Raw genomic sequence first — 18,903 nt, forward strand, 5'->3', positions numbered from 1 at the left:
TTAAAAGCACTGTGGCATGTAGCATTTTTACCATGAAAAACGTGCTAATAAACATCTAGCCAGAATAGTCTCTATATCGCATAGTGATTATATATTGTTTTCCTTTGCATGTTCAAATTCTTGCAAATACTGCCATATGACAGGAACGTTAGGGAGAAGGGGGGTGGGGGAGTTAACTAACTAGTGAAAGTTAATATTATAAATGAAGAACAAAATCTTATGCTGATCCGAGTTTGCAGTTAACTAAGGTTTTTAAAAAACAGAACTTTTCTATGTTAACCTGCATCAGCCTTAGTTGCAAATAATATTCTGAATTAAATATTAAGGCCAGTATTGAAAAGTATGAATTGGAGGGAGGGGAATTTGAAAGATAGCTAGGAGCGAAGATTAAGAGGGGAAGAAGGAAATATGAAACTATAGATGAAAAGATATACTATAGCAAAGTTATTGATTTGTAGCTTTACATATTTTATGAATGTCTAAAGGGAAAGGAGATACACATATAGTATAAAGACATGCTTATTGCTAAGAGCTTTTGTGATGTAAAGTATATTCTAAGTCTCAGATTTGATTAATTGACAAGAAGAAAAAAATACTTAGGAAATAATACCTTTGTATTTTTAAAATTATAAACCCCCACTGCCACCCAAAACTGCTGTTCTCCTTTGAGTTATCTGCATGTTATTACAAGTGGCATATAGTAGTATTCTGCTTGGGTAAAGCTGTGAGTTTTATTTCCTTCCTGATTACATTTCCTGGTAAGTTATTAATATTTTGGAAACAGTTTAGAGAGAAAAAACATACTCCATATTTGATTTAGTTACAACATTTCTCATTTATTTTTTAGATTGCAGATTAGAATGACATATAAGGCAACTACTTCATTAATTCCTGTGCTTGGGAATCTTTTAAGGATATTAAACTTACTTATTTCTAATTATTCATAAAACAACTTCTATTGCAGTAAAGTGTGTTGAAATTTTCATGTGCCTTTATTTCCTTGACAATTTTTTAAATAGTATAGAAAATATATCTTCTCTATTTCATTTTAAATTTTAATACAATTGCTCATTTTAATATTATCAAATATCAGCATTTTAAGAAATTAGGTTTAAAAGAATTGTTATAAAAAAAATGAGATTACATTAAACAAGGAATATACAATATGCTTGGATTGTTAGAAATTTGAGTAATGAAATGAGGCTATATTGCCAGTGAACAATTATATAATCATATGTAACTAACTTATTTTTGTTGGATTATTAGAGAAGTACAATACAAATGAATTTATTTTGGTTTTTATTTTCTAGCAAATTTTAAAAGCTTGCATTGACCAAGTGAAAAAGTATCCAGAATTCTATACTCTTCATGAAGTCACCAGTTTAATGGGATTCTTCCCATTCAGAACAGAGATGGGATTAAAGTTAGAAAAAACTCTTCTTGCACTGGTAAGGCTTGCCATATGAAAGTATATACTTATTTTTGTTTGAAACATAATCTGTATTTCACATAGACAACATTTGTGTTTAAATTTTGAATAATAATGAGATACAGCTTTATGGATATCAATACTTGATGTTTTTAAAAATGTCACTACCCACTTTATTTATTGATTTTCTTTTCTTAGAGTTCCCATCTTACTGAATATAAACAGGAAGCCTCCCCGCCCCCCTTTTTTTAAGGGATTTTACACACAATTATACTGAAAGTAAGTGTGTGTGAAGAGGATATTTTAGATTTTCTCCTATACCCTGTGATGGTATGTTCCTCATCAAATGAGAGGTTAAAGTGGCAGGAAAGATTCCATGGTACCCTTCTCTTGGACCCTTTTTAAAAAATATATATATGGTGGGTGTCAAGCAAAAACATTATAGTCTTGCCCTGGCTAGTATACTCATTGATTAGAGCATCAATGACCTGTGACTGAAGGGTCCCAAGTTCAATTCCGGTAAAGGTCAACCAATCAGTGTGTCTCTCTCACATGGGTGTTTCTCTGTCTCTCCCCCCTCCCTTCCACTTTGAATAAAAATCAATGGAAAAATAACCTCAGGTGAGGATTAACAACAACAACAACAAAACGTCTTGACTTAAGGCTCTAAATTTGACATTTGCATTTAATAGAATGAAGAATTTTTACTTTAAAGTTTCCTATGATGAAAAGATACTTGGGGGAAAAATACATCAAGATTTTTGTAATAAGCAATGATTTCATTCTTATTTAGGGTAGTGTGAAATATGTGAAAACAGTATTTCCCTCAATGCCCGCAAAATTGCAGCTCTCAAAAGATAACCTATCTACCAATGAAATACCAGAACAAACAGCTGCAGCTATGCATTATGTAAGTATGAAAGTGGTTTGGGATGGGATCTCTATAAGTAATCTTCTGTACCTCATAAAGTACAAATAATCTGATTCTTTTAAAGTTTCCTTCAATTTCCTTTTTGTTATTTTAGTAAAGAAATTTCCAGTAAGTATAATGAAGTAACAGGGTATATTTTGTTTTTCAGGACATTAGTAAAGATCCAAATGCAGAGAAGCTTGTTTCAAGATATCACCCACAGATAGTTCTAACTAGTCAATCATTATTTGCCTTATTAAATAATCATGGACCGGACTACAAGGAACAGTGGGAAATTCCAGTGTGTATTCAACTAATACCTGTTGCAGGTTTGTGATTTGCCATGTCAAGTAATGCTCTTAACAGAGGAGTTGGAATGGTTCTATTTCAGCTGTCTAAACACAGGTAGTTATTTGTCAAATACAAATATCTAAGTTTTGATTTAAGGAGGATATAAGTTTAATACTTATACTCAATAGAACTTTTTAAATAGAGCTACCACAGAATTGACACTCATCTAAATATATATAAGAGCCTAAGTGACCTTTATGACAGAATGACCGGTCGACCAGTCCCTATGACTCAACTCAGGAGCTGCCCCCCTGGTGGTCAGTGCACTCCAACAGCCAACCTGGCCCCTCCCCCTGACCGGCCCCCCTTTGGCCCCTGGTGCTAAACCATTTGTAGAGACCTGCTTCTGGGTCGGGGTTTCGTACGTAGCATAGCAGCTCCCTCACTGCAATCTATTGAAATTCAGCCCTTGACACAGGGATTTGTCTTGCTCCCATTCTCTCACTTCCCTGGGGGCCACCCACCTGCCACGGTGAGGGAAGGAGGAGAGGGGGAGGCAGCATCCGACATTTGTTCCTTCTGCACCTGGCCCAGCGGCTGTCTCCTCCTCTCTCTACCCCATTGGAGCCTTTGGGCCCCAGGCTGGTATGAGGAACTGGGGGTGGGTGGTGGCGGACGTGGCCCCTTTCCAGGGGGGCCAAGGGCTGGCTCCCTTCTTGGGGCCAGTGGCCACCCTCCCGCAGTCCATTACCCATTCGGCCAACCTCCCACGTTCCCTCCTCCCCCGCCCCCCCCCCCCCGCCCCCGCCACCATGCATGAATTCATGCACCTCGCCTCTAGTCTATATACACTGAGTGGCCAGATTATTATGACTGGCCAGATTATTATGACCACCCCATCAGTACTTCGTTGGGCCACCTTTTGCTTTCAATACTGTGGCGATTCTTCTTAGCATTGACTCCACGAGATGTTGATAGGTGATGCGAGGAATCTGATACCATGCACTGTCAAGTTCTGTGAGATTTGATGGTTGTGGAACCAGCTGCCTGATGGCTCTTTTAACTTCGTCCTACAAATGCTCAATTGGATTGAAATCTGGTGATTGTGGGGGCCACCTAAGCAAGGTAAAGTCTCCCTCATGTTCTTGAAACCACTCCTGCACAATATGAGCACCGTGGCATGGCACATTGCCTTGTTGGAAGAAGCCATCTCCATTGGGATATGCCATCAACATGATAGGATGAACTTGATCAGCAACGATACTTAGGTATGTTGTGCTATTCAGGACGTTTATAATTATCTGGCCCTCTAGCAACTTCAGAGCGAAATTATTGCTAATTTGCCTACAAACGTCAGGTGGTCATAATAATCTGGCGACTCAGTGTATATAAAAGCCTAAGCGACTGTTACAGCCAGTTGACCAAACAACCAGTCACTATGACGGGCAGATGCTCAACACAGGAGCTCTCCCCTGGTGGTCAGTGCACTCCCACAGCCAACCTCCCACGGGTGGCCAACCTCCCGTGGTCCCTCCCCCTGGACTGGGCAAGATGGCCCTGATCGCTGGCCAGGCTGAGGGACCCCACCCGTGCATGGATTCATGCACCGGGCCTCTAGTAGATAAGTTATATCTATAGAACCTGTACTCATGTTGAGGGGTGAGAGGTATTAGAGAAATAATTATAGTTTAGGGTGACTAAAAACACATGAAATGGTCAGGTTCTTCTATCTTTTAATGAAATGAAAGGAATGCAATACTTCATTAGACACGCTCAAATGGGTGAGTACTTGTCTGTTATTGGAATTCAGAATTAAAATAGGTCTATACTTATGAGCATAGGATAATCTGTCTATTGACAGTAAAATTATATTTGCATATAAATTCCTCTGTACAAAAGATTATTCCCCTTCAGTTTTGGTTCATATTTAGTAGCTTTTTCTTATATTCCAGAATTAATAATATTATATGTGACAACATAATTATAGTAAATGAAGGACTGTGTCTAATGAAACAAAACTGCAAATGTAATATATTCTCTGGTAAAAATTTCATTACATGTCGAAACCATAATCCTATAAGATCTGAGTATTAATGACAGGAAAAGTATAATAATAAAATAAATCCTTTTAAAAATTATTAGAAAAAATATATATTTTTCTTGCCAGTTAGATTCTCTGGTCCTTAGATCTCTAAGGGATTTTAAAGATGTTCTGGTTCAGGGGTGCCAGATATTTGGGCTTGTGCTACCACTTTCTTACCCATGCCTCTTTGTTTAGTGATCCTTCTAGCATACATTCTGGGTTTTTTCCCTAAATATCACTACTAGAAACTAATAACTCCCTTCTCTTTCTGTTTTAAGGTTCAAAACCAGTTAAAGTAATTTATGTTAATTCACCACTTCCCCAAAAGAAAATGACAATGAGAGAGAGAAATCAAATCTTCCATGAAGTTCCATTAAAATTTATGATGTCCAAAAATACATCTTTTCCAGTCTCTGCAGTATTTATGGACAAACCAGAAGATTGTGTGCCTGAAATGGATGTATGTAATGTTTTTTTTTCCTTAAGGGAATGTATTTGTTTATTCTGTTGAAGCTTAAAGTTTTATTACAAGTCTCTAAATCTGGTAGTTAAAAATCTAGGCTGTAGATTGAAACTTAAAATTGAACCCCAAGTCAAGGTAGCCTTTGGGCAACTAATTTAATTTCCCTCAGCCTCTGGTTTTTCTCCTTTTTTTTAAAAAAAAAGAAAGGCAATACCTATTTCACAAGATTGTTGTAAGCATTAGGTTTGCTATTACAATGTAAAATGCTGAGCATAGTCATTAGTATGCATGTACTAAAAACTCAGTTAATAATGGTGATAATTATGGTGGTAGTTTTAATTGTTCTCATTTATATTTAAAATTTTTTAAGTATGAAAAGGAACAGATGAATTGGATTGGTACAGAAAGTATTTGGCCAGATTGTTAATCCTTTTCAATATACTTAGTAGCTGTGTGACCTTAAGGAAGTTACATAATCTCTCTGTGTCTAGTTTGCTCATCTGTAAAATGGATATCATGATATTACCTAACTCATAGAATTATTTGGAATTAAATGAGTTAATATGTATAAAGCATTTAGAACAGTGCATTTAGAACAGTAAAGCATTTGCATTCCAGAAACAATAGCATTTGTTATTTTGTGTATTTTAAAATATCCATGATTATTAAAGTAAGACATTCTGTTTATACTAGACTTTCTTCATTTGTTCCACAAATATTTATTGAGTAGATACTTTTCTATGCACTGAGGATACAGCAGTGAATAAAAATAGTCTTTTTTCTCTTAGAGCTTATATCAGAGCTTAACAAAATAATAGCAAAAAAGCAGATAGTGGTAAATGCTATTCAGAAAAATAGATTTGGTTAAGGGAAAGAGATAGAAATGGGACTATTTTAGACTCATAGTCAAGGAGGCTTTCCCAGAACAGGAAATATGAACAGAGACTTGAATAAAGTGAGAGAACAAACACAATTAGGAAGTAAAATAGAAAAATAGTTTTCTTATTACTAGGAGTTCATACTATTTAAAGGATATTGGCTTTTTGGCTTTTATATGTTTTGGCTTTTTATGTTTTTCTCTGTTTGCCATTTATCTTTTAATATTTTTATAATATAAATGTCATACAGCATTTCCAACTTTTCTTAAGTTATTTATTTATTTTTGCATTTTAAAATCTACCTAAAACTTATATTAGTGTGAAGTGAATGTCAGGAAGTAACAAGTATTATGAAGAAACATGAAATAGGTTAAAAGGGATGAAAACTGACAGAGTAACTCTTTTTGTTAACAGACCAGGTTATTTGGATCTTTCTCATTACTGCTGATAACTACACTTGATCTTAGCCAAAAAGCCAAGAAGCTGGAAAAAATATTAAAATCCTTTCTTAAAATCATCAAAGAGCTAACAAGATAGTAAGGGCTGAGATATCAGAAGACCAGAATCCAGGGAGGTGAGGCTGTCACTTAGGGTTATTTTTGCCCTGGATGGTATTGACCAGCTCTGAAGACGCAACAGAAAATGAACTGTGGTTTTGGCAGCATCAGAGGACTAGGGAGACAAAAGTCACAGTTCAGTTTTTCATCAAAGGCTTAGACCCTGCAGGGCTATACCCCAAAAGTAAGGGTGAACCAGAAATAAATCAGCTTTCTCAGAGGTTGTAGCCTGAGTTTTCAGGCCTTGAACTTGGATTCAGATGGTTTTGGATTACTGGACTTTGCAAAAGCAAATGAAAATAATTCTTAGAGGAACATAATATAATTTTGAGCCTCAAATAGTTTCTGTGAATAGCGTTTAAAAATATAGATAGCTAGAAACAGGAGGAGAAACAATGACCAAACAAACAGATTCACATAAATGGGTCTTAGAATTATCCATCATAAACTGTTAGTCAATTCTGTTTAATTATACAACATTCAAAGAAAGTAATGCTTGAAAGAAACTGGAAACTTTTAAAAGCTCTAACAGCCCAGCTGGTGTAGCTCAGTGGTTGAGCAGTGACCTATGAACCAGAAGGTCATGGTTTGATTCCCAGTTAGAGCACATGCCAGAATTTCAGGCTCACTCCCCAGGAAAGGGAGTGCAGGAGGCAGCCAATCAATGATTATCTCATCCATGTTTCTATGTCTCTCTCTCCTTTCCTCTCTGAAGTCAATAAAATATATATATACACACATACACACACACACACTCACTCACTCTAGAGCAGTGGTTCTCAACCTTCTGGCCCCTTAAATACAGTTCCTCATGTTGTGACCCAACCATAAAATTATTTTCGTTGCTACTTCATAACTGTAATGTTGCTACTGTTATGAATCGTAATGTAAATATCTGATATGCAGGATAGTCTTAGGCGACCCCTGTGAAAGGGTCATTCGACCGCCAAAGAGGTCGCGTCCCACAGGTTGAGAAACGCTGCTCTAGAGGCTCAATGCACAAAATTGTGCATGGGGGTGGGGATGTCCCTCAGCCCAGCCTGCACCCTCTCCAATCTGGGATCCCTCTCACAATCCAGGACCACTGGCTCCTAACGGCTCACCTGCCTGCCTGATCGCCACTAATCCCTCTGCCTATCTTCCTAATCACCCCTAACCCCTCTGCCTGCCTGTCTGATTGCCCCTACCTTGCTCCCCTGCCGGCCTGATCAACCCTAACCACCTGTGCCTTGGCCCCCGGCCTAAGCCACAGTCTGGCCTCCCTCTGCAGAAGGCGACCTGGCGGATCAGGGTAAGGCGCTGCCCCCATTACCCCACTGCTTGCCTGGCCCTCGCAGCAGCCACTGCGGCTTTGTCTAGAACAGTGGTTCTCAAACTTGGCTGCACATTAGAATCACCTGGGAATCTTTTTAAAATCCTGATTTCTGGGCCTCATCCTCCGGAAATTCTGTGTCTTTGTTACTAATGTTGTGGCCCCACCCCATAACACAATAACAGAATTTCCAGAGGATGAGGCCCAGAAATCAGGATTTTAAAAAGATTCCCAGGTCATTCTAATGTGCAGTGAAGGTTGAGAACCACTGGTCTAGAAGGACGTCCGGATGGTCATCTGGAAGACGTCTGCTCTAATTAGCATATTACCCTTTTATTAGTATAGATATATGCATATATATATATAAAGCTATAACAGATTTGAAAAAGAACTAAATAAAAATTTTAAATTTTAAAACTGAAAAATACAGTAATTACAGTTAAGAATTCTGTAAATGGGTTATAAGCACATTAGATAAAGCTGAAAAGAGAATCAATAAACTGGAAGATGAGTCTGAGAAGACTATCCATATTGTAACGTAGACAACAAAAAGATAAAAAAATATATAGAGAATAAGGCAAGAGATAGAGAAGATACACTAGTAATGAGAATGTTTAATGTGTGTAGTTGCACCCAGAAGGATTGTGTAAAAGAGACATTGGGACCAAATCAATACTTGGAGACAAAGAAAAAACTCTTAAAAGACCTCAGAAACAAAAGGCACATTACCTATATAGCACTGAGAGTTAAACTGCCAAATAACTTCTCAATAGCAACAGTGGAGCCAGAAGACATTGAAATAATATTGTGCTAAAAGACTATAACCCATTTACTAAAATTCTCTAACCAAATTAAAGAGATTTTTCATTAAATATTGAGTTTGCTACCAGCAGACCCCCTCTAATGGATGTTCTTTAGGCACAAGGAAAATAATCCAGATGGAAGGAGGAATGAAGAATGACAAAAGTGAAAATAATATGTATAGACTCTAATTTGTAGGTGATTGCAGGGGCACTCAAGAAGTTAAGAGATTTCTGAGATGGCGGGAGCCCTAAGAACTCTAGATACTTACCAAAGTCCCTTCCAAGGCAAAAGCCTTTGTTCAGGAAAAATTACTGGTGGTAGAGTCCATATTGAGCAGAACAAGGGCATTAAAGATAAATAAATTTTCAGATAACTAATTGTAGGTGAAGGAAATAGAGGAACCAGATCTCAGAATGTGCTCAAGATTCACACACATACACACGAACCTACATATATGCATACTTTGTGGTAACAATGAAGCATGAGCTTAGAGCCATGAAGCTAAGAAAACTGTCCTGGCATACAGGATTGTTCTTCCATAGCAGCAAGAGAAACCATCACATTTAAACATGAAGAACAGAAGAAGCTTGTTGATGGAAGCTCTTACAAAGGTATTAGAGGGGGGGAAACATATTGTTATAACATTTCTACAGTGAAGATGTACCCACAAAATCTGAACACTGTATTCATCCTAAAAAGCTCACTTCTAGAAATGTAGCTTAGAAGTACTAGGAAAAGAACAAAATGTATGTGCAAGCTATTCATTGCAGTACTGTTTGCAGTAGCAAAGGATTAGAAACAATGCACACATGTACAGGTATTAATTAAATAAATGGTACATTTTCAATAGCATACTAAGCAGCTATTAAAAAGAATGAAAGAAGCTTTAGATATGCTGCTATAGTGACATCCAGGATATATTGTTGAGTGAAACAGGCAAGGAAGAGAACATTTTTTTGTAATAGGCTACTTTTTATTTAAGTAAAAAGGATATATAAAATCCATGATTGGCCAAACATAGATTTACAGTTGTGAGTACATGAAATCAGAGTAAAGAAAATCCACACCATGAAGAATAAACTTAAACTAGTGAAAATGGTTAATTGGAGGAGGGATGGAACAAAGCAGAGGAGGTAGGATTATCAACTAGATTTCTCTGAATGTTCTTTGTTTTATACTTTTAACTGAGCCAAATGTTTTACATGTCTCTAAAACAAATTTTAAAATGTTATAAAAGCCAATCAAAGCTGAAGTGAAACAAATGAACCCACTGTATACCAAGTTAGTGCTTTAACCAGTCAGAGAAGAATTATTTTAAGTGATAGAAACTTAGTAAATTGATTGTTACAGCCCTAAAGATTCATATCCTAAATTCAGAAAGAACTGCCAAAAAATCTTAAACTGCATTTAGTAGTCATATTGTTATGAATGATATTGCTGTTTTTATTTTGAACACATCAGGTAATACAATAAAACAAATAAGTCGTAATTATATTAAGAATCAAGTATTCCTAATATATGCCAAGCAATGAAGTTAAGTAAAGCTGATCCTCATCAGTGACTGCTAAAATCATTAGAAGATCAGTGAGTAATTTTATAATAGATAGATTAAGTTGATGAACCAACAAATCAATTGTAATACCACAAGAAGAAAGATAACCAGACATCGTTAGCTTCCTGATTGAAACAAATTTACAGTACCATAAATAAATATTCAGGTTAAAAAATTATACCTGAATCTGATCAAGCTATTAGATCATTTTAATAGGAAATTCTAAAGCTATATGAATGTGTTAAATGATAGCAGAGGGATGCAGAAATTAAAATCTAAAATGGAAATTTTGTCCATGGCTAGGTAGGTTATTTTGTTAGAGCTTAGTTCCAACACACCAACGTTGTGGGTTCAATTCCTGGTCAGGGCACATACAAGAATCAACCAATGAATGCACAAATAAGTGGAACAAGTCAGCATTGCTCTATCAAATCAATTTTAAAAATGGAAATTTTTACAAGCTAACTAATCTGGTTTCTTCTATAAGTATCTGGCAGGTGTGGGAGTTGGCAGAGTATGGGAGAAGCATTTGACAAAGAAAATTGAGAGATGTGTCAACCAAATGCAATGTAGAGATTTTGGTTGGATACTGATTTCAATAAACAATTGTAAAAAGATGTCACACTGGGAAATTTTAACACTTGATTAAATATTTTATGACATTAAGGAAGAATCCTTTTATAGCTACATGCTAAAGTATTTACAGATAAATAAGATTTTTAATTTTATCTAAATTCTGTTGGGGTGAGAATTGTTTTTCAATTCATTAATTTTTTATTTAAATTTTTTATTTGATTATATTATGATTATATTATGTATTGAATATTCTGATTTTTAATGTCTAGTGTTCTAGTTTTTGTTGCTTTTTAAGTATTTTGTAATTATCATTAGTTAATATCTGGAGTGTTTTTTCATTTCCAAGTGCTTGGATTTATTTGTTTATATTTTTCGTAATGATTTTATTTCCCTCTAAACAGAGAGTAAGACCTTAGCAAATTGTGCTTTGTGCTACATTGATGTTTTCTTTGTATATTAACTTATAGTCCATCTTTGGAAATGCCCCTTGGAATCTTGGGAGGGAAAAGGTATATCTTTGTAGTCTATACGTATGTTTTCAGTCATTCATCTACATTTGTTTCAATACTTTAATATTATTCATACTTTCTATTTTTACATACTTAGAGACATACAATTATGTTTCTGTCAAATTTTTCTTTTATTTTTAAGTTTTGACTACATATTTTGATAGTTTAGGCATGTCACAATTCATGACCAGACCATTATCTGTTTGTCATCGATTTCCTCTTTTTTTTTTAACATAGAATTTCCTTTTCTGTTTAATGCTTTACATTGAATTCTGTGTTGTCTAACACTTAATATTACTATTCCTTCTCTCTTTATTTCTTGATATTATGCCCTGTGGTTTTGTTTTTCACCTCTTTGTGAAAGAATGCTTTATATAAATAACAGTTTATTTATTTTTACTAAATCTAGTAGTATTTTTTATTTTATTAGGATCTACCTTTACTGAGAAGCTATTTACTATGTGCCAGGGACTATGTCAAGTAACTTTCTATATACAATTTCTCATTTAATCCTTAGAACAAATCCAAGAAGATGACCCTCTTACCACTATTTTAGTGATGAAGAAATTAAGGCCCAGGTTGATTTACTCACTATCTGATTGCTGTCAGACTCTTTCTCAAAACCTAGGCTGTAAGGCTAATGGGTTTACATAGCCCAGCCTGTAACCAAATTTCCATGGTATTTCTTTAACATGCTATGCCAGATTAAGGAGAGATCTGCTGCTGCTTGGGGAAGAGGACCATTTATTCCTGAATAAATTAAATCTGTAATTCTTCCATTACCAAAATAGTACATGAAAAACTGCAGCTTCATGTCCCAGAATACAAAAAAATCATGTCCTGTCCATTTCTCCTCCTGTTACTGAGATTCGTTTTCCCTGAGTAGATGTAGAAAGAAAGTCACTGATTGATGCACCCGACTCAGAGGCTGGCGACCCTTCACCAGCTGCATTAGAGAGCAGCTTCCTCACAGTGTTAAAGAGGCTTTTCTCCTGTCAGCTAAGTCCAGGTGTCTGTCTCTGCAAGAGTGTGTGGAATGGGTGTGAATGAAAATCTGCTTCCTTCCTATTTGGCTCTATGTCTTCTTTGTGGTCCTGTCTACTGTTTGATTAGTGAAAATTCCTCTTGGGATGTGATAGTTCACAAATGCAGGTATTCCCCATTTCCTGTGTTGATAACAGCTTCACAGATTTGTGTTTCATCAACATTTCATTGGGAATGTAAGGTTAAATAAATTAGTTGATAGTCGTTTATTGTCATTCTTAAGCAAGAACCCTTCAGAGCCATTAGACTTTCTGCTTTTAAAGAGCATGAACTATGTATGTGAGGAGTAGGGGCATTAAGAGATAGATGAGGTGTGGCCTGGAACTTTTGCTAATAGTTTACCAATATATTTTCTTAAGATGTCTCATGAAGTTAATGACTGCCGAAAAATTGAAACCCTTGAAAATTTGGATCTGGATTTTGATGATGATGTCACAGAACTTGAAACTTTTGGAGTAACCACCACCAAACCATCAAAGTCCCCAAGTCCAGCAAGCAATTCCACAGTACCCAAAATGCCAGTTGCTCCCAGAGCCCCCAGTGCAGCATCTACACCTGTGGCACCAGCTGCACCAGTAGACATTTCTGCTCATGCTAGAAGTTTATCTCAGATTCTAATGGAACAGTTGCAAAAGGAGAAACAGCTGGTGACTGGTATGGACGGTGGCCCTGAAGAGTGTAAAAATAAAGGTGATCAGGGAGTTGTACCATGTGCTGAGAAGGTATCAGATAATTGTGACATGCCTCTGGTGCAAGATGGTGACTTGCAAACATCTGATGCATTACAGTTAGGAAGTTCTGTGGAAATGGAAACCTCTAATACAAATGACATGGCTACTGATACAGTGTGTGCTGATGAAAGACTAAATATTCCAGAGAGTACTGACAATTCAAAGGAAGAGACTGTTACATCAGAAGCAGAGAAAACTGAGGATGTAATTCTTTGCCATAGTGATACAGATGAAGAATGTTTAATCATTGATACAGAGGGTCAAAAGAATAGTACCGGAAAGATAGCTGATGTGGGTTCTAACTTAAATCCTAAACCAGCCAGCCCAAATTCTTCCTCAGGACAGGCTTCTGTAGGAAACCAGACTAATACTACTTGCAGTCCTGAAGAATCCTGTGTTTTAAAAAAACCTATCAAACGAGTATATAAAAAATTTGACCCAGTTGGGGAAATTTTAAAAATGCAAGATGAACTCTTAAAGCCAGTTTCCAGAAAAATACCTGAATTGCCTTTAATGAATACAGAAAATTCTAAACAACCTCCTGTTTCCGAGCAACCCTCTGCTCCTTCAGATGCCACTACTTGGCCAAAAACTGCATGGACCTCTGCATTTCAGAAGCCAAAAGGACGTAAGTAAATATTTACAAAAAACTTTATATTTATACTCTTTGCCTGTACCTTGTCCTTCAGTTCTTCTCCTTCATTCACCTCACTTTCTCTATGTATTAACCTGTTTAAAATCTTTATATAGTCATTGATATTTCACTTCATTTTTAATCTACTTATCAGTATTTTAACTTCCAAACCTTTTTTCTAAATATGTACCCAAAGATGTATAGATTTTGTACCCTATGTTTATCCAACATGTGCAGTGGCTACTAAGCTATAGGCAATGTAGTTTGCCAAACTGAAGGGAAACTGCATAAAAATCATAAACATTTATTAATCCAAAATGTATTTCTTCTTGGTATTGGACTGTAATTTTATACTTTTATATTTTGTGAAGTAGATATAAAGCTGCACTTCAGCTCTGCCTAGATTAGGAATAACATTTTTCTAAACTCTTCTCACTTCATATGTTGTCTCACTAATTTATACTTTGCCTAGGGATAAAGTAGTAGTTAAAAGAAAGAAAACTGTAAAGCTTCGATTTCAGGTTTTGCTGCAGTTCCAATAAACATAAACAGAAGTGATAATAGCTTGAAGATGTACTCAGAGGAAATATAAAGTTAAACTTGATAGAAATTTAAAAATAAATCATTGAATTGTTTTATCTTGGATTATGATGAATAACCGACTAATGTCTTTTAAAATAAAAATGAGAAATATAATTATTTTTAAAGGATTGCCATATGAACTTCAGGACTATGTTGAAGATACATCAGAATATGTAGTTCCTCAGGAAGGAAATTTTGTTTACAAGTTATTTAGCCTGCAAGACCTGCTGTTACTTGTACGATGCAGTGTCCAGAGGATAGAGACCAGACCACGTTATAAAAAACGGAAGAAAATCAGAAGAGTAAGTTGTTACTTGTGGAGTTGGGATGTAGTAGCCCACATACTAGTAAATAATCTTCAAATATCTAACATGGCATTGTTGTGAAGTTTAATTTTAAGTTGCTGATCACTCTTATAGTAGTATTTCCAGGTTGAATTTTTAGTAAAATACTGAAAACATTTTTAATAAGGGAAAGTACTTAATTAAATATAATTAGTCATGAATGCTGATAACATTCTTGCATGAAATGCATAAACTTTGTGAATAATGGCCCCATCATAGATTTGACTGAGACTGGCACATATGTTCCTGCTTTCTCTGTGAATTTGGATTTCCATTATGAAATATTAGAGGCCCAGTGCTCGAAATTCATGTACGGGTAGGGTCCCTAGACCTGGCTGGCAATCAGGGCCAATCGGGGCCTTCTGGTTGCCAGCCAGGGCCTCCCTTCCCCAGTTACCAGCGCCTTCCTTCGTTCCACGCCGCCCCCTGCTGGTCAGCGCACATCATAGTGAGCGATCAAATTCCCAGTCTCTCAGTGGAACTCCTGTGGGGACAATTTGCATATTAGGCTTTTATATATATAATAGATATATAGATGATAGATAGATAGATAGATAGATAGATAGATTGATTGATTACCTCTCTCTCTCTCTCACTTTGTCCAAATTGTGAAAGGTGGGCTTTCACACACATTTGAAAAGTCTTGCCAGGATTGTTAGAAGACCAATTGTCTTCCTTTTTTTCCCCCTCTTGTTTCTTTGGGGTTTGATATCAATATTTTCCTCAGTTAAAAAACTTTTTGGTACAATTTGAGTAATTGGCTCTTTCAACTGCTTTCTGTATTTGATATTTGAAATTATCTTCCAGATTAGTTTGATTTGTGTGTGTGATCACAGAAATCTGGTAAATAAAGAGGAGCTTCTCTATTATAATTGATTAAGAAATAATGAAGTCTCTAATTTTTTTACGATAATTTTTCCTTTGTGTACATTTGCCATAGTATACTTCTTAAAAGTTTTAATGTCTGCCTCATGCTGCCTAACCTACCACACAATAACAATCTTCAAAGATCACTGTATAATGTCAGTGTGCTTTGGAGCTAGCGTTTAAGTTGAATTAAGAATTGTCATGTTCCAGCATTGATCCTTATAGATCAGTCATAATAAGGAATAACTGAAAAAAAGAAAATTAAAGTGTCAACCTTGTTAAGCTAATAGCAGCAGTGTTAGGGCCTATCATGAAAACACTCTGAAGCTAACTGCGGGATTTGGATGTATACTTTGTCCACCAGAATCCAGTGGACTGGGTGGATCCTTTCCTTGATGATACTTTATCCTTTGTTAAATTTAAGAAAGGTCGTGAACAAGTTATTAAATTCCTAATTCTCATAATTGGGTTTTCATCACTATATCAGACTTGAAATTTTAGAAAGCAAATGATTTTTAATTAAATGCACGAGGCACTTTTGTATGTTTTTTTAGTAAGAGAAAATCAAGGAATGGCAAAAGACTATACATTGAACACTGATATTCTCTGTATTAAAAATTTTTTACTTTATTTACTAATTTTCCTGTTTTATCTGTATTTTACTGTGATCAACTTAATGGCCACAGCATGAACATCTTAAATATATGTAGTGTCAGTGCTATGGATTATATTTTCGAGGTTTTATATCTTTCATTCTTACTTAGTGTCTTTGATTTATTTGGGAGATAATCTCTTTTCTTTCACATTCTACCTTATGAACCCATACATACCATTTTGTAGTGATCTGCCAGCTTACAGCACTCAAACATTGATGGCCAGTGTCTCTTAAGTAAGAATAGCCTAGGGATGTTTTGGATATAGATTTAATTTCTGAAGACATTGTCATTCATTTGACTTAAGTGAAATTTGTAAATGTGAGAACAAAACTTTATAGGAGAGACTTCACCCTTCATAAAAATATATCCAAAATAGTCCCGCCCCAAAGAATATCTGAATAGCCTTATATTTCTGATTGTGTCAAACCCAGAATAAAATTTTAAAATTTTCAGTGAATAGTTATATGGTACCAGTCATTGTATGTAATAGTTTAGTACATATCGTTTAAATCCCTTAGCAAAATGTGTTCCCCTTGGAATCATGTTTTATACCATAGAAACTCAATAAATGGGTACTGAATAAATGAGAAAACTTGAGGGGTGAAGAAGGAGGGAGGTGTTGATAAGAAAAGTAATTTAGGGAAGTTGAGGCACTAGTTTGAGAAATTTTAAAGTGGTACTGTTTAAACTATAACTAGGTTAGAATCTTCCTCATTAATATTTCCTATTTAAAAATCAACTTGTTTAGGTAAAGCTTTAAAATATGTTATAGAAGTTTCTTCAACCTCTGATGTCCAAAAACCTCATCTCTCTTTTATTTTCCTTTGGGTCTTCCATGTTCTGTTATAATAGTTGAGATTTTAATTTCCAATATCATTTGTTCTTTCTCGTCAAAATGCTGCTTAATAAGAACTGCGCATTAGAGAACTTAAAACAGGAGCCAGTCTTAAATGATGGAATGAAATAAAGAGAGCTAATTTGGACCACAAGATGAAGCAAGAACTTACTGAGTTATACCCATAGTTGTGAAATCCACGCCAAGTAACTTTGAATGATTTGATATTATCTGTCTCAGTTAACCAAATTTCCTAAGAGATATATTCTAAAATAATTCAAAAATTTAGATCCAATTATTTTGTAATTTATATTGGTATTCTAGGGTGAAGAAAAAAGATACTGGAGGTGCTTGAATAGAATGAACCCAGTGGGATCAGTGTCAGGAAATAGCTTTGAAGTATCTATTTAGGAATGTATGTGAAAGTTTAAAAGGATTATGTGAAAAATTGGAAGACAGAGAACCAAGAAAAGCTTTCACTTAGGGAAAATAGGAGCTACTTATCAAGGGAAAAAGGAAATACTAGATTTAATTTTTATAGTTAGAAAACTTTGATTGCACTTAAACTTTCACTTTCATTTTGGAATACTAAGATAAAATATTCAGACTTTCTTTCCTGTGGCTTCCTGGAGATGGCAGTAGAATACATATAGAATTTAAAACCAGAATCAGATATGGCAGTTATTAACAAAGAAAATCCTCTGAAGTATCAAAGTACTTTCTTTTCAGAAACAGTAATATTTTCTTATTTTAAAAAAATCTTAACTCTGTTATCTAGTCATGATTCAGAAAGGGGTCTTCTTCACCCAGTTGTTCTTTTCCTAACCCTGCTGTAAACTGGCTATGTGTCCTTGAGCAAATGCCTTAGCCCTTTGGGCCTTCTTTTTTTTTAATCCTCACCTGAGGATATGTTTGTTGATTTGAGATACAGAGAGAAACATCGATGTGAGAGAAAAACATTGATCGATTGCTTCCCGCACATGCCCTGACCAGGGATGACACTCACAACCTAGGTGTGTGCCCTGACTGGGAATCGAACCTACAACATTTTGGTATATAAGTAGGTGCTCCAATCAGCTGAGCTACCTGGATCTTCATTTCTTTATCTCTAGCTACTATTTGCAGCTATAACTAATTTTAAATGCAGATTGCCAATTGCTGAAGAATTATCCTGTATAATAAAAGCCTAATATGCAAATTGACCGAACGGCAGAACGACTCGTCGGTGGCGGGGTGGAGCTGGCAAGCGGGCGGCGCCAGGCCAGCCAAGGTGGGTGCCAGCGGGCAGAGGGAGGGGATGGCGATCAGGGGGCAGTAGTGACCAGCGGCAGCAGAGGAGCAATCGGGGGACTGGGCCAGCCACTTGCTGGCCAGCACAGTCCCCTGATCGGCCCACTGGTTGCCTCCCGTAGAGGTAGGCCAGACTGTGGCTTAGGCCTAAGTCATCAGTCAAACATCCCCTGAAGGTTCCTGGACTGTGAGAAGGCACAGGCCAGGCTGAGGGACCCACCCCCAGTGCACAAATTTTTGTGCACTGGGCCTCTGGTTCTATATAATAAAAGCGTAGTGTGCAAATTGTCCCCTTGACCGGAGTTCTTCTGCGAGTTCGACCAGGGGGGCAGGGCTGGCCGGGGGAAGGGAGGGAGTCCCTGGCCAGTGCAGTGGCAGGTGGCCAGGGGAAGGGAGTGAGGCCCCAGCCGGCCTGCGGCAGCGGCAGACAGCCGGGGGAAGGGAGAGAGTACCCGGCTGGCATCTGGCAGCCGCTAGGGACCCTACCAGTGCACGAATTTCGTACACTGAGCTTCTATTTATACAATAAAATGCTTTTAGCAATAAAATTAAATCA

General features: G+C 36.4%; 1 protein-coding gene across 5 annotated transcripts in view; it reads left to right on the top strand.

The window, feature by feature from the left end:
* ICE2 (interactor of little elongation complex ELL subunit 2) overlaps nucleotides 1-18,903 on the top strand; it is a 55,279-nt gene that overhangs the window by 16,319 nt on the left and 20,057 nt on the right. For all 5 annotated transcript variants that reach the window (XM_006097511.3, XM_023761257.1, XM_023761259.1 and 2 more), the window contains 6 exons: nucleotides 1,311-1,448; nucleotides 2,223-2,339; nucleotides 2,509-2,668; nucleotides 4,992-5,173; nucleotides 12,768-13,767; nucleotides 14,482-14,657. In XM_006097511.3, the coding sequence (XP_006097573.1) occupies nucleotides 1,311-1,448; nucleotides 2,223-2,339; nucleotides 2,509-2,668; nucleotides 4,992-5,173; nucleotides 12,768-13,767; nucleotides 14,482-14,657 (1,773 nt within the window). The remainder of the gene's footprint in view (nucleotides 1-1,310; nucleotides 1,449-2,222; nucleotides 2,340-2,508; nucleotides 2,669-4,991; nucleotides 5,174-12,767; nucleotides 13,768-14,481; nucleotides 14,658-18,903) is intronic.

This window comes from Myotis lucifugus, unplaced genomic scaffold (assembly GCF_000147115.1).
Source record: "Myotis lucifugus unplaced genomic scaffold, Myoluc2.0 scaffold_204, whole genome shotgun sequence".
Classification (NCBI taxonomy): domain Eukaryota; kingdom Metazoa; phylum Chordata; class Mammalia; order Chiroptera; family Vespertilionidae; genus Myotis; species Myotis lucifugus.